At 38.2% G+C, this 16,401-nt stretch overlaps 1 protein-coding gene across 4 annotated transcripts in view; it reads right to left on the bottom strand.

Moving 5' to 3' along the window:
- LOC141443317 (serine protease 33) overlaps positions 1 to 16,401 on the bottom strand; it is a 59,182-nt gene that overhangs the window by 23,676 nt on the left and 19,105 nt on the right. For 3 of the 4 annotated variants that reach the window (XR_012453014.1, XM_074108552.1, XM_074108553.1), the window contains exon 2: positions 12,905 to 13,474. The exons of the other annotated variant lie outside the window; for it this stretch is intronic. Coding sequence is in view for 2 of the 3 variants with exons in the window: in XM_074108552.1 (XP_073964653.1) it covers positions 12,905 to 13,474 (570 nt within the window). In the remaining variant the exon portion in view is untranslated. The remainder of the gene's footprint in view (positions 1 to 12,904; positions 13,475 to 16,401) is intronic. 4 annotated transcript variants of the gene reach the window in all.

Raw genomic sequence — 16,401 nt, 5'->3', positions numbered from 1 at the left:
AGGCAACGAGTATACCAACAAAACACCCTGTATTTGGGACTGATTATAATAGGTACTGACTGTACCTGTACCTGTGAGTGTAGGTGTATCTGTATACTTAATACGAATGTTGGACCCGATCTTGGATGTTCCATATGTATTTAAATATGTATTTATCTACATAAGTATGTTTATCCGTTGCCTAGTATCCATAGTACAATTTTTGCTTAGTTTGGGACTAGGTCAATTGGTATCAAGTGTCCCATGATATTTATATATTTAGTACTACCACGCGTTGCATGGCGTGTCGTAAGCGTGGCATGGCGTCGGGTTTTAATAGTATGTACGCACCTTAACGCGTGCGAAGCCACGGGCAAAATCTACTATTAACTAACTGAGAAAACAGCTTGCGTTTTTAGTTCGCGGTAACTTTAACCGCTAACCTATTTTAATACGGAAGCCTGCAATTAAAACTCATAGCACACCAGCTACATAACACGTTGTGTAATACAGTAGGAAACTTAACCAGTGGGCTGCGTGATGCATTTTAACGCATATAATCAGGTCGGCTGTTATTTTATTCAGTGCGGCTTGTGAACTTGAAAATGTGGCAGTGAAATTAAGTGGGTTGTTGTTCTGCCCGATTTTGGAATAGGATAAACGCATACGTGTGTTCCGCCATTTTTGATAATTTTCAAAAAACTGCTCATAACATTTTACGAGAATCGATTGAGAAATGCGACCTATTGATAGAAAAATAATTAATTTACGTTTTATTTATTTTGTTCCTGAGGCATGTTAATTGTATTTTTGTTTTTTTTTAATGTGGTAGTAAATGTTTTTTTTAACCGTCCAAATGCTATTCCGATTCGTGTACCAAAGGTTCTGTACAAAATTGTAGATATCTATGAACATCACTGGATGTTTAGTTAGCAGAGCCTCTCACCTAGGAAAAATGTAGGTACGCAGTGAATTCATTTTATACACTTAATAATAAAGTTCGGTATTAATGTATATGAAAATATCTTTAATTTAATACAATAATTCATTGACACTTCGTATGCCGTCGTTTTTTGTAATATTAGTATTCCGATTGAAATCCGACTTTTTCTATATCCTATCCCGATAAAAACTATCTTATGTCCTTCCCCGGGACTCAAACTATTTGTATACCGAATTTCATTTAAATCGGTTCAGCAGTTTAGACGTGATGAGAGAACAAACAGACTTATAAACTTTCGCATTTATATTGTTAGGAAATCTCACTTCGGATCACTCGGAGCAGAACGCTACGAGTAGCCCTAGAGGCCCTTACGAAGTGAAAAATTCGAACTTCGTTTCTTGCCGTCCCGCTCACGCTTATAATATTTAAACGAGAGTGATAGGGACGGACTTCGATTTTCGAATTTCGTAGTAGCTCATGCTCCATGCCACAGCAATGATTAAGCACAGCTAAGCCAATCCAATCGATCAGCAGCGTGCCTTGCATCTCGAGTGTGCTGTAACAGTTACGTCACCGGGGAAAGTCGGCCCGCTGACCGACTTGCTTCTTATGGCTTGTTTGTTGTGATGGAATCTGTGACATGGTGCTAAGTAGGCGTCGATCTTTACTTTGAATAATATTGTGCTCGAACTCATAATAAGATGAATAGAAATGACATACAGTAGTAATTGTTCATTTATTTGTATGTAGTGGTTTATTTGTTTTTTTCTCAAAAATGTCCGAAAAGTTGACATTATTCTTTACATATCAGAAGGTGACGTGCATAGTTTATGGTCAGCGAAAAATTAAAAAGTTAAAAAGATTGCAGGCGCGCTAGCTCGACAATAATTAATAAACGCGCCTGCGATCAGTCACATTTTTTTTTAAGTTAAAAAGGCCATGGAAATGTTGGCACAAGTCGTATACAGCCAAGTCTAATGGCCGGTATCAGATATTTTGTTGGAACTCCGGACTTTTTCTATTGACTGAAATAGCTTGTGGTGTTTTCGGTGGAAAAATACACCTGCAGTTTATTTTTAATGAAAAAAGGCGGGAAAGCATAAGAAAAATATTGGAATAAAATTTAATTTTATAATATATTTTGAGAAAAAGTTTATTCTATTTCAGAATTATTCACCATTTTTGAGGAAAGCTTTATATTAGTCTCGGCTGGAATAGCATTGCTGGCTTCGTATTAGTTAAACGGACTCGCAAGCTCGTCCGTTTAATACTCATACTCAGCCAGCAATTGCCTACTTCCAGGCCACGACAATAACCCACTATTATAAGTTTATGCACTGTTTTGTAGCTTCCACAATTTTTCGACTCTTAAACTCACTTTTTGTGCCCAGGGCCCCGTGATCCATTGGGGCCTCCTAGTCCCTACTCCATTACCAAACGATAACCGATAGCTACTCCACTCTTGTCTGAAAATCAGGCTTAGGTACCGAATGCAGCATGCTGTGCCAAGGGCACAAACTCTGGCACTAATAATATTAGCAGAATGTTTAACAGTTTCATAGTCCCGAAGCAGTGTCATCATCATCATCATCAGATGGAAGACGTCCACTGCTGAACAAAGGCGTCCCCCTTAGAATGCCACAATTTTTTTTTTATACGACTGGATAGCAAACGAGCAAGTGGGTCTCCTGATGGTAAAAGATCACCACCGCCCATAAGCATCTGCAACACCAGGGGTATTGCAGACGCGTTGCCAACCTAGAGGCCTAAGATGGGATACCTCACGTGCCAGTAATTTCACCGGCTGTCTTACTCTCCACGCCGAAACACAATGCAAGCACTGCTGCTTCACGGCAGGATTAGCGAGCAAGATGGTGGTAACAATCCGGGCACAATGAACGACAACTCGCCACTTGCATCCACCGGTTTCCCGCAACTCTCACGAAGTCGTCAGTCCACCTGGCGGGAGGCCTGCCAACGCTTCGTCTTCCGGCTCGTGGTCTCCACTCGAGGACTGTTCTCCCCCAACGGTTATCTGTTCTTCTAGCAATATGGCCTGCCCATTGCTACTTCAACTTGCATATTTTTCCAGCTATGTCGGTGACTTTAGTTCTTCGACGAATTTCCGTATTCCGGATTCTATCGCGCAAAGAAGCAATGCCTTTTTTTAGACACGTCCCCTTAGTAATACTACTTAGATACTTTATTGACATGTGCCACATAGACGTACCAATGTAACCACCCATGAGGCACATGTGCCTCATCGGACTGTGAACGTGTTAATTGACATAATTTATTTTGGAACTGATTTTAGAGTTATTTCAACCATCTTCTAAGTCATCACCAAAACAATATAAATATTCCATGCACATGTAGGCCAACGTATAATATGAAAAATTACATAAACAGTTGCATCAGCATACTATTTTAATGCAAATTGACAAAAGAAACGTAAAGTTTAACAATTGTGTACCGGATATGTATAGTAAAGAATAAAAATGCCATCAGAGCTACAAGCATGAGGCATCCTTGTGGTTAAAAAGCCATATGTTTATTTTCTCAGATCAACTGGTAGGTAATATTGCTCTAATGAGATTTATTTACTCCAGAATGGGTTATTGTAAAGAACCTGAAAAAGGGACCATTTAGGTAACGAGTACTATTACGTAATCACTAATTATCACTAAAAACCATGAAAAATAAACTATAGTCGTCTACCTCATCTTCACGTATATTTGGGTTCAATCACTACTGCTGGCTCGTGCTGAGGCACCGACTTCAAACTATTATTATTATTATTTTTACAATTACATTTTTAATATTTTTACTACCCATTATCTGTTTAACCTTTTTAACTTTAAGGATTTTATTTGGTGGCAATAAAGATTTTAGAATTTGAATTTATAATATAGAGTGAAGTGGGATGAATAGATTCATGTAATATATTATACCTATACATATATATTTATGTCTACCCGTTGTCTAGCACCCGTAGTACAAGCTCTGCTTGAATTACGGGCTAGTTTAATCAGTGTGATTTGCCCAAGATAATAATAATTATTATTATTAATCTGAAGTAAACGATTTTTTTGCTTAGAGCAGGAAAGGGAATGGCAGTAACGACACCATATCCCACATGCATAATTGGCTGTGATTGGAGGAAGCATGCGCCCTTGATTACGTTTCGTAATGGCGGAAGAGCGACGCGCGCGCCGCAAAACACAAGACGCGAGCGGAATTCCCAACGAAGGTTTGATTATGATATGATTTGTACGTAACGTCATAGTGACATCGCATTAATTAACTAGGAAAATCGTAATGATGTTTCCTTTGAAAAGGTACCATGGTGGCTTATGATTTAAGTCCTTTACCGTACCAAGTTTCAAGTCGATGCCATTAACCGTTGAAGAGTTTTAGTCCTGCAGAGACGATCGTGTAACTGGATAATGGTTGGCATAAAAATATAAGAAAAATATTCGGCAAGTTTATTGTATCTACTAAAAAAAAAGTCTGGTAAAAAATGATAAATAATAACCAACCACGACAAAAGCTCACTCGCTTTAGTGTTTTGCAAAACTACTTTAATCTGTCGTTATTTCCACTCATGACTAATTGACAAGATTTCATATTTCTAAGACTATGATTTGATTCGTTCTCTGTATTCTGTTTGGAAAGAGAGAGAGGCTGATATTTTTAAAATTTCGCTACGATTATTAATTTATTTATTACAATTTTATTAAGATGTGCTTATTTTAAAAGGGCATAACTCCAAAACTACCACACAATAGATCCATTACTTTTGTCTAGTCTCTATAAAAAAAAATATCGCGCAAATCTGACGTAAACGTTATCAAAATTATGACAGCTCCTTTTTCTGGTGATTTTTTTTTGGCAAATTCAGATATTTCCGATATTTATTTATTCAATTATCCGGGTCATTATATTTAAATTCAGATATATTTTTATTTTTTTGTATTTTTTTAAATATGGGGAAATAAATTCTAATAAATATTTTCCCACGTTCAGGAGGCAAAACTGTTTCGATTCCTGTAGTAATTTACAGGTGTTAAAAAATGAAATCTTGTCAGTTACCACACTCGAAACATCACACTAAACAACGAGACACACTACTTGTCTACTCATAAATAAATAAATATCATGGGACACTTCACACTAATTGGCCTAGTCCCAAACTAAGCAAATCTTGTACTATGGATACTAGGCAACGGATAAACATACTAAATACATACTTAAATACATATTGAACATCCAAGACCCGAGAACAAACATTCGTATTATTCATACAAATATCTGCTTCGGCCGCGAATCGAACCCCAGGTTCTCTAACCACTTGACCATCCGGTCGTCTATGACGTACTCATGACCACGGCCACTGCAATGTGGCCGAATGGATGATTAATGAATGATTTATTTGTTTAGGTTCGCTGCCTTTTCCCAACTCACGATTCTCAAATGTTGAAACATTGTCAAGTTTCATTTTCCCACTCACGATTTTCTATGAAACCATGTTTTTTCGGGACTTTCATAAAACAAACCTAACCTAATTTGTTCTATATAAAACCATAAGAAAATACACTGTTTTTTGTTGGTTTCGGAGAAAATTGTGAGTTGGTAAATGAAACAAGTTGGCAAATAAAACATTTGGGAATTGTGTCCTGAGTTGGGAAAAGGCATACCATTTGTTTATCATAAGGCAAGTTACAGAGATTTTTTAATTTTAAGGGATTCTCTATGTTCCGAAACGTGGAGATAATTATTGCTCGATTTTAGGGTGATAAGTCCCGGGTGTTGTAATTACTTGCAAGAACTATATCATATCGGTATTCGCTTATGTCTTGCGGCAGGCGCGCGCGCAGGTGATCGCGCTCGCCGGCGCGTGGTCTCCGCCTTTCACTGTTTACCCGATTGACGTATCTTCTTTCAATCGCTGTCAACACGCAGGCGATGCTAAAATTACATATTAAACATACAATGTAGTATTTAAATTTCAAGTAAGAGCTGATGCGTTTTAATTTTATTCGACTTGATGGAAAACGAGGAAGTGGGTCTCCTGATGGTAAGAGATCACCAAAACCACCCATAAACATCTGCAACACCAAGGGTATTGCAGATGCGTTGCCAACCTAGAAGCCTAAGATGGGATACCTCAAGTGCCAGTAATTTCACCGGCTGTCTTACTCTCCACGCCGAAACACAACAGTGCCATTACTGCTGCTTCACGGCAGGATTAGCGAGCAAGATGGTGGTAGCAATCCGGGCGGACCTTGCACAAGGTCCTACCACCTGCGTGTATCACTGCATTCTCGTGTTTTTTTTTTTAAGTGTCTGTCTAGTCTACTTTTAAAACTGTTCACTGAAGGTGCACTTATCATAAATTCGAGGAGAGCATGACACGAGTTGACAACACGATAGGGTAAGAAATGTTTTCTAGAGTTATTTGCTCTTGGTTGCTTGATCAGACTCAAAGAATGTTTAAAGTCAAAGTCAAAATATCTTAAAGTAGCACATATAAATTTCAAAAAAAATCTACCACCGTTTCGGAAAAGCCTCTGTTGAGAAGAATCCGGCAAGTAACTCAATGAGGTATTTGTTGTTATATTAGGGGCTGTTTCACCATCCATTGCTTAGTGTTAACTGGCGGTTAGGTGTGATGCCGTCTCTATTTGTTTTGTTCGAATAGACGGAGACGGCATCACATTTAACCGTCGGTTAACACTATTCAATGGATGGTAAAACAGCCCCTTATTGTATTGAATCAGGCGTTACTTAGCGGAGGTCCGTATCCGGTCCGGTCCATTGAACTAAAACAATTAGTTTGCTCACCCGCGACCTTAAAATAGCTACGTCTGCAACAAATGTGTTTGCAGCTCCTCCACGCTGTAAAGCAGCGTTTCCACCAGAGATGTGCAAGGATGTGTTGCGAGGAATATGCTTTTCATTAACCAATAGGAACGCTTCATTTACCTCGCCTCGCTCCGCTCAGCTGTTGCCACCAGAGATGTGCTGTGCGAGGATGTGTAAATTAGCGTTTCTATTGGTTAATGAAAAACACATCCCTCGCAACACATCCTCGCACATTATTGGTGGAAACGCTGCTTAAGAACACACACAAATCCAACTGTCACCACCACCACACAACACTGACGCGTTTTGAACTCAACCAGAATTCATCCTTTGTGTTTTTTTTATGGTATAGGGGGCAAACGAGCAGGCGGATCGCCTGATGGTAATCGATTACCGTCGCCCATGCACACCTGCAACATCAGAAGAGTCACAAGTGCGTTGCCGGCCTTTAAGGTAGGAGTACGCTCTTTTCTTGAAAACTTGAAGGTCATATCGGTCTGGGAATACATGTGGCCATCGTTTGTTCGTGTGTTTGAAAAAAGGGTTACTATAAAATGCAGGGGCAATGTCCTTGTTTTTTAGACCATCTGTGGCGTTGAAATACCTGTCTACCTTCATAAATAACCTAACTTTTTACTGCATTTTGCTCAATCGAGCTATGAATATTTGCGTTTAATAACCATTTTAAGGGGCTGTTTCACCATCCATTGATTAGCGTTAACCAACGGTTAAATGTGATGCCGTCTCCGTCTATTCGAACAAAACAAATAGAGACGGCATCACACCTAACCGCCAGTTAACACTAATCAATGGATGGTGAAACAGCCCCTAAATCTAACAATAAATACCTCATTGAGTTACTTGCCGGATTCTTCTCAACAGAGCATTTTCCGAAACGGTCCTCTTTCAAAGTAGCCCCAAAATTTCCTAAAGTAACCCCAGTTTACGGTACTAGGACCTTACTTCATCTCGCCAAATAGATGTTTCTCAACCCTGACTCAGCCATCCGGTTGTAATGATTTCGTGTGCTATGATTTTCGGTGATGTGTAGAAATACAGACAAATACACATCGCCGTGACATACTTGTGCAGGGAAACCCAGCAATCAGTTGGTGGTTAGCCTTATTTCCACACTAGATAGGTGTCGGAACCAGCATTGAGGTGAATGATTGCACACAGTTGCAGACTGTCGGCTATAATAAGATATACATTAAGATTCTATAATTTTGTTCGAAACAATAAAGTACTTAATTAAGCGTTTTTAAATATACAAGGTGGGCCCTGTAACAGGAGCAAAAAATTAAACCACAGCTTCCACTCTTCATCTTGAGCTAATTAAGTTCAACAACTTTTGAAAATAACTTTTATTATGATTTTTATTATAGTTTAAAGTTTAATTGGCCCAGCAATGTATTGCGAAATCCGCCATTTTGTTACGTGACAGGCGATGTCATTTAGACTATTGAATGTCGTACATTGACAATACCAATTAATTTGTTTAAAATAAACATAATGATAAAATTACTTAATTTTTGAAAGTTGCAGAACTAAAGTAGTTCCATTTGAGTAGCAGAACCTGTGTTTTAATTTTTTGCTCCTGTTACAGGGCCCACTGTATATTACAAGTTATAACGTTGTTAAGCAAAAAAAAAATCGTAGGAAACTAGCTGTTGCCTGCGACTTCGTCCGCGTAGAATTCGTTTATCATTATCCTGCTTGAACTTTGCAATTTTCCGGGAGAAAATTATTCTATGCCCTTCCCCGGGACTCAAACTAACTGTATACCGAATTACATTTAAATTGGTTCAGTGGCTTACAGCCTTATTCATAAAAATTTAGAGCCTCCTTGAAGGCTCCTTGAAGGCCCGATGCTAAAAAACATGATTCATAAACGTCTGTTAGCGCTAATCAGTCGATCAAGGCTCTGCTAAAGTTAGAGGACCGTAGACCCTCCTTTATCTCTCTGCTAGACAAAATGGCCGCCACAAGTTTGAACAGCTGACTTTGACTAGAGCAAAAAACCATAGGTACCGAAGATATTTATAGTGAAGGCAGGGCTACGCAGATTAAAAAAAAACAGGAAAATTTATTTTCAGGAATTTGTATTTAAAAATCCTCTAAATTAGCAACAATAAATATGAAATAAAAATAAGGATGATTAACATAATTATGGCTTTTTGCACAACATAAACATGCGGATCGGAAATGGCGGGAAAACAAACATCTCGCTTTTTATTTTTTTTTTCCTGGTAATTTGCTGTCACTGCTGTCAATTTTTTTTTTTTAATTATCGATTAGGCCATTTTTTGTCTTTGATTTGTCAAGGTGGCCAACATAACGCGTCTAATCCGTCTATCAGCAGCTCAACAACTAGCAGACTGCTAGCAAGTGTTTATGAATCATACTTCTTGACAACCGTCTATTAAGCTTAATCAGTCTGCTAAGTAACAGACCGATCAAACCTCAATTAAGGATTTTTTATGAATAAGGCTGTTAGACATTAAAAGGTAACAAACAAACAGACTTACAAACTTTCACATTTGTAATATTATGGATATTTTATACTAGCTTTTGCCAGCGAATGCGGCTGCGAAAAATTCGTTTATTGCCGTGGGAGCTATGCAATTTTCCGGGATAAAAACCTATTCTATATCCTTCTTATAATATTATAGTGGGATAATAATGTTTCCTTACTTCATTCTACTGTTGTCAAAAATAGATCGCTCTGAAGCGATAATCCGCCTATTGCTTGCCTGGATTTATTTCTCTTTGTATCTCTGTTTTCTGTACACTCGCCATCAAATATTTTGGAGCAGTCGAGGTGGTCAAAAACATCGGAACATGCTCTTTATTCTCAAGGCAATAGAGATCATGTTTCTTTATTTTTTATCACCTTGGCCGCTCCGGAATATCTGATAGCGACTGTACTACTTGCTATTTTGTGGTATTCAATAAAGACTCATTGTATTGTATGCTCGATTTCAACTTTTCAAGAGAATTAAAGTACAGATGCTAAATCTGGGGGCACGGCAGTGCCCCCGCCAAGCTAAGAAAAAAGCGGTCTACTTTACTCAAAGACTTTGCAACTTGCCGATCGGTAATAGTGATGATCGTGGAGTTTTTTTTTTATTGAACTGGATGGAAAACGAGCAAGTGGGTCTCCTGATGGTAAGAGATCACCAACGCCCATAAACATCTGCTGATGCGTTGCCAACCTAGAGGCCTAAGATGGGATACCTCAAGTGCCAGTAATTTCACCGGCTGCCTTACTCTCCACGCCGCAACACAACAGTGGAAGCACTGCTGCTTCACGGCTGGATTAGCGAGCAAGATGGTGGATGGTAATGAGAATTAACTAGAAGGGCTACTCTGATTGATAATACCATACCATCCCTCTTACTCTCCTATAAACACTATAAGCGTGAGCGAGACGACAGTTAAGGCCAGGCCGTCGTTCCAACTTTCCAGAATTCGCGTTAAGAATGGCGCCAAAGTAATAATATGCACAACATATGCGCGTGCACTTTCACCGTTGCGCAAGCGTGGATTTCGCACAAAAACATGATAACTGTCAGATGACAATGGCGATGAGGTAAGTGATCTATAAAAAGTATTTCATTCGAATTAAGACGATACATAGGGACTCCAATCTGATACCAATACCAATTCCAAATTTTCGAAATTCATGTGCGGAATTACATTTGAAATTTACCACGAGCTTTACGGTGAAGGAAAACATCGTGAGGAGGCACAAACCTGCGAAGCAATTCAATGGTGTGTGTGAAGTTCCCAATCCGCACTGGGCCCGCGTGGGAACTACTGCCCAAGCCCTCTCATTCTGAGGGGAGGCCTGTGCCCTGCAGTGGGACGTATATAGGCTGGGATGATAATGACAATGTAAGAAACATGTACCTGTCTTTCGGATTATCCGATCCGATATCGGATCATATTTCATACATTTTACTTGCCCCGATATCGCATCGGCGTCCGATACATATCATCGGATCGGATAATCTGAAAACGCCCGTACGAGGGACACAGTTGTTGTTAAGCGCGTCCCGGATAGACAAGTGGATGCGGCGATAATACTGTGATTCTGTTCTGGATGCGCGAAAGTATGTCTGTCTCTTACGTCTTCACACTTAAACCGCTTAACCATTTTAAATTAAATTTGCTCTGAAACCCTGGGAAGATCTCCACAATGGGTCTTCACATTCTAAAAGGAGGCCTGCCCTGCAGTGGGACAATATAGCAAAAACACACGCTATAGGTGACAACTTACCTATAGAATAACCCCTAAATGCCACTGTCAAGTGCAGTCAATGCCATCGTAATGAGAGAATATTATGTTCATGACTATATAAATGTCAAGAACATAATATTATACAATACATCTGACACGAGAGTCTACACTTGAGCTAATTGCATAGCGTGTGTAATACAGTGTGGGACCTAGACTACCTAGCATTGAATAAATTTTACTACTCATTCATTCATTGAGATTATGTCCATCTATATTTATACTACAGTTTACCCGCGGCTTCGCACGCTTAAGCTATTCGATCTGGTAGTTATAATTGAAATTCCGGGATCTTACAAAATGCCCCTGGGAATTCCCAAAATTTATATCGTGGTCTTCATTGAGGTTGTGTTAAGAACAACTGTCCACTGTGTTCTCCGTGCTTTAGAACGTAAATTTCAGATGTAGTTTTGCGCATTAATTCCAAAAAACTTAGAGATGTGAGCACGGGCTTGAACCCACTACTCTCCGCTTGATATGCCATGGGTCAAGACTACCCCGATTTATACAAAAAGAAGATAAAAGATCACGAAAAAAATCTCGCGAATCGATCGAAACTAGTCGGACCGTTTGAGTCAAATAAATGGTTCACCATTTTATTTAGTAATTTTACGAAGATTAAGGGACTGTTTCACCACCTATTGATTAATTTTAACTGACGGATAAATGTGATGCCGTCTCTGTTTGTTTTATTTGAATAGACGGAGACGTCATCACATTTATCCGTCAGTTAAAATTAAACAATGGGTGGTGCAACAGCCCCTAAATTAATAAGTCTACTTCTCAGATAAATTAAAGTGTTTTGTACAATGTCTAGATAAGGCAGCTGAAAATAACACAAAAAACAGTAAATAAATTAGTGTGTTAGTACCAAATATATTTACAAAATAATGATGTTAATAAAGATGTGAGAAAGCAAGACATAGTTAGAGTAGAGCGTAGAAAAGAATATATATACATTGTGATAGAAATAATTGTGTACCTGATGACGACACGCTGTAAAAATCTGAAATTTGGAACATTCTAGAATGTATTCTATCTATGTCTTGCCGGACGACCACATCAGAGCTCGGTTAGTGTTTGTAGTGTTTGGATGGACACAGTACCTTATATTGCACCACATCACAAAATGATGATTTCTAAAACAACAACTTTCTCGTTTGATGCTAAAGAAACTTTTTAAACTGAAGCATATTATGCTAGAGACAATTTATGGACCTTCTTCGTTAGAAAATCGACACTAAAAATCTAATTACATATCCGTGTCTCTTTTAAACTAGATCAGTTAAAAAGAGACGTGTGATAGCGACGAATTAATTTTCATCGACAAGAAGCCAAGCTAAGTATAATTTTTAATGTCATTTGTAACGGTTGAAACGTCAAAGCCCATTTTCACTTACAAGTCAATATGACAATCAGTCTTATTGTTTTATTTCTGAAGCACTTTCTTGGTCGACTATACCTAACTAGCAATAACCTATGCATGCAACGCGATATTCTAGCAAGTAGTTACTTGACAAGTCGCTATTACCACTATCTAACCAAGTAAATGGTTATAAAACGTTGATTTTGTATTTATCGACAGACTATATACTTTATGGGGGAGGCCTATGTCCAACAGTCCTACAGCTGATATTATGATGACGACACTGAATAGTTAGTTAATTCATGTAAAAGGTCCATAAACTTCACACAATAGCTTCCACGTTCCCAAAATCCACCCACAGCTGGTGACGCTGGCGTAAACATAAACAGTATTTAAATAATTGTGATGTGGTGTTTGAGGTACTGTCAAAGAAGCCTCCAATGCCACTTACTTTCGTCGTTAATCACAGGGCCATAACTGATGCCCTCTCCAGAGTAATCGATACTATTGGAGTCCTGTACACCCAGGATACCGGCCTTGGCCACCCTGTGGCAACAGCCTTTCAGAAGACCACCGCAGGAGCCATCAAGTAGCCCTCCAACCATCCAGCAGTAGAAAAAAAACTCACAAGTGCCTCCTTGAGAGCAGTTTCTTTCATCCTGCCTGTCCTCCTTCTGAGGTTTCTCGGTGATTATAACGTTTTTTGACTGATCTGTCACACTGTCAATCAACACTCTGCCTTTTCTTACTTTCGTATTTGTACTTTGAACTGGCACTATTTTTGTACTTGGCATTTCTTTTAATATATCACGCATTCTTATCATTTGTTCATCAGTTATCGGTTTAAATTTTGGTAACATCGTTTCCTCTAAAGTAGTATTGCTATCAATTCGTTTCAAATATGGCCTCTTTACTTCTGTTTGTATGAACATTGGTTTTTGTAATCTATACTTTTCTTTTTTCTTTTTATAGTCCATTCTTTGGATTTCGTGGTAACGAGCTCGATGTGGGTCGATGGCATCTGTTAGAAATAAAAAAAGAATATGAATGTCGAATTACGTTTTGGATTAGAATGAGGGTTAGAATGAAATACATAGGGAAAGAAGCTGAAAATAAATACGATAAAGAAAGAAGGTAAATATATTTACATTATGTACGCAAATATGTTTATGTCACACCAGAGGTTGATTACGTGAGCATCAGTATATCCTACTAATGCTATGAATGCGGAAGTTTGTTAGTCTGTGTGTGTGTGCGTGTGTGTGTGTGTGTGCGCGTGTGTGTGCATGTGTGTGTATGTGTGTGTGTGTGTGTGTGTGTGTGTGTTATTTCATCGCGCTAAAACGGCTAAAATGGGTAAATTCCAGGTATTTACTAGATTCTCATGAGAAAAATCCCCAAAAATCATATCGTGTACTAAGTTTCAGTTCCGTCTTTAAAGTCTACAAAGAAAAATTATACTTAGGTAAATGTAAAATATTACGAAACTTGTTACGATATTTCAGTATTCGTAATTACTGGGTAAATGAATAACTTCATTTCCATTCATAAAACGTTTCCTACATCGCGAAGTAATTAACAATCGTTTCCTGAATGTGTGATTCGCTCCATTACACTAAGGCTTTGTTTCCACCAGAGATATGCTAGGATATGTTGCGAGGAATGTGTTTTACATGAACTAATAGAAACGCGTCATTTACCTCGCCTCGCTCCGCTCAGCTGTTTCCACTAGAGATGTGCTGTGTGAGGATAGGTAAATGAAGTGTTTCTATTGCTATCTATATACTCGATGTATCGATGTTTTTTCATAAAACATCGAATCGATGAAAACCAGTTAATTTCACAGAAACTCAAGTTTGACCACTAAAATTTGTAATAATATACATCTCAAAACAGGTCATCTTTTCAAAGTGAATGGTTTTGTATGTACTTACAGATAATGAAAGGAGTGGTAGAATGTATAAAGATTATTAGCTAAGTAATTATAAAATTTTTGTAATGTTATTCTGATTTATAATAAACAGTTTTTTTTTTATAATATAATGTTAGCTTTATAATAATATAATGTTAGAAAAAGTACTCGATGTTTACAAAACATCGATGTTTTTTCAAAGTGGGCACCCCTATTGATTGATGATGATGATGATGATGATATTAGTGAATAAGGTTTAAATTTGACTCATAGAATTGATTTCTATTTGCAATCAAAAATGCCCACAGTATTTTCCAAACAGTACGGCAACGCAATACAATCTGGCACAGATCCGACGCAATAAAGTCAATAACATGACTCACTGTATCCGGGCAACTGTCACCTATTGCATAAATGCCATTGCTCAGATTGTCAATTTACTTTTAAAATTTTAATTTGCCTAACCTGAATGAATAATGCGCTTCAGACTTAATAAACTCTAGTCCAGTAGTGGGATAAATTTTTCATGGGGGTCAGAAAGTTACAGAAATTTTAGAGGAGGGCCAGTACTACACCGTTCTCTTTCATACTTGCCAAATAATGAAATTATATTATGATCGCGGGCCATATACACTATAGGTACTATTCACTTCGAAGGAACGTCTGCGGGCCGGATAAAATCCCTTCGCGGGCCGGAGTATCCACCTGCATCTGATCTGTCATTTGATTGCGATCGCGAGCATCACAAACGTTAGGCAAACCGGTCTCTGGATCCACGCAGTCTTGTAATATTTTTAAGTACTTACTTAAACGTGACCACAAAAATAGTTATCCAGTTCAACTCTAGCCGCAGTAAACCGATGAAAGTCACGTTTGCGGCGCGATGCGTTCGCGCATAACGATAACGTATCGTGAGAACCTAAAAAACGCCATTGAATAGTCACTTAAACATGAATTACGCCAAACTCATAACTTTGAATATAATGGGAATAGCTGTATATTTGACGACCGGATGGACAAGTGGTAAGAGAACCTGACTACGAAGCTTATATAGATAAATACATACTTAAACACCATATCGATAACATCCAAGACCCGAGAACAAACATTCGTATTATTCATACAAATATCTGCCCCGGCCGGGATTCGAACCCGGGACCTGAAACTTCGTATTCTATAACCACCTGGCCATCCGGTCGTCTTAATATAATGATATAATAATAATATCCTCGTCGTCTATAATGGTCATTTGCCATTACTCTTTTTTTGAAAATTATAAATAATTCCTGGTTGTTTTTGACTAGGCTTAACCTTTTCTTAAGTTAAGAGTGTTTACTTTTTATATCTGTATTATTAGTTTTCTTGGCTTAATAAATGATAAGTATTATTCTTATGGCAAACATGAAATAAATAGAAAATATATTATAAATAGTTATACATAAAACATATTAAAATACATTGAAAAAAATACAATTTAAATATTTTATTCAATCAGGCGTTACTTTGCGGAGGCCCACATCAATGAACTAAAAGAATTTCTTTGCTCACCCGCGACCTATGTCTAGGGCTAGGTCGCGGGTGAGCAAAAAAATTCTTTTAGTTCATTTACAATTTAAATACTACGAAATTCGAAAACCGAAGTTCGCACCGTACCTACCATCCCCCTCACTCTTGTCCCCACAAATATAATAAATGCGAAAGTTTGTAAGCCTGTTTGTTTGTTTGTTTGTTACTTCATCATGTCTAAACCGCTGAACCGATTTAGATTAAATTCGGTATACAGATAGTTTGAGTCCCGGAGAAGGACATAGGATAGCTTTTATCCCGGAAAATTGCATAGTTCCCGCGGAATAGTGAAAACCGAAATTAACGCGGACGGAGTCGCGGGTTACGGCTAGTATTAAATAAAGCAATTTATTGAATCAGGCGTTACTTTGCGGAGGTCCATATCAATGAACTAAAAGAATTTCCTTGCTCACCCGCGATCTTACGATAGCTAGGCTTATGAAAAATATGCGTGTTCATGCAGTTCCTCC

The sequence above is a fragment of the Choristoneura fumiferana genome, chromosome 27, assembly GCF_025370935.1.
Source record: "Choristoneura fumiferana chromosome 27, NRCan_CFum_1, whole genome shotgun sequence".
NCBI lineage: Eukaryota > Metazoa > Arthropoda > Insecta > Lepidoptera > Tortricidae > Choristoneura > Choristoneura fumiferana.
Note: the sequence above shows the minus strand (reverse complement) of the source record. Positions and strands in the feature narration are given on the sequence as shown.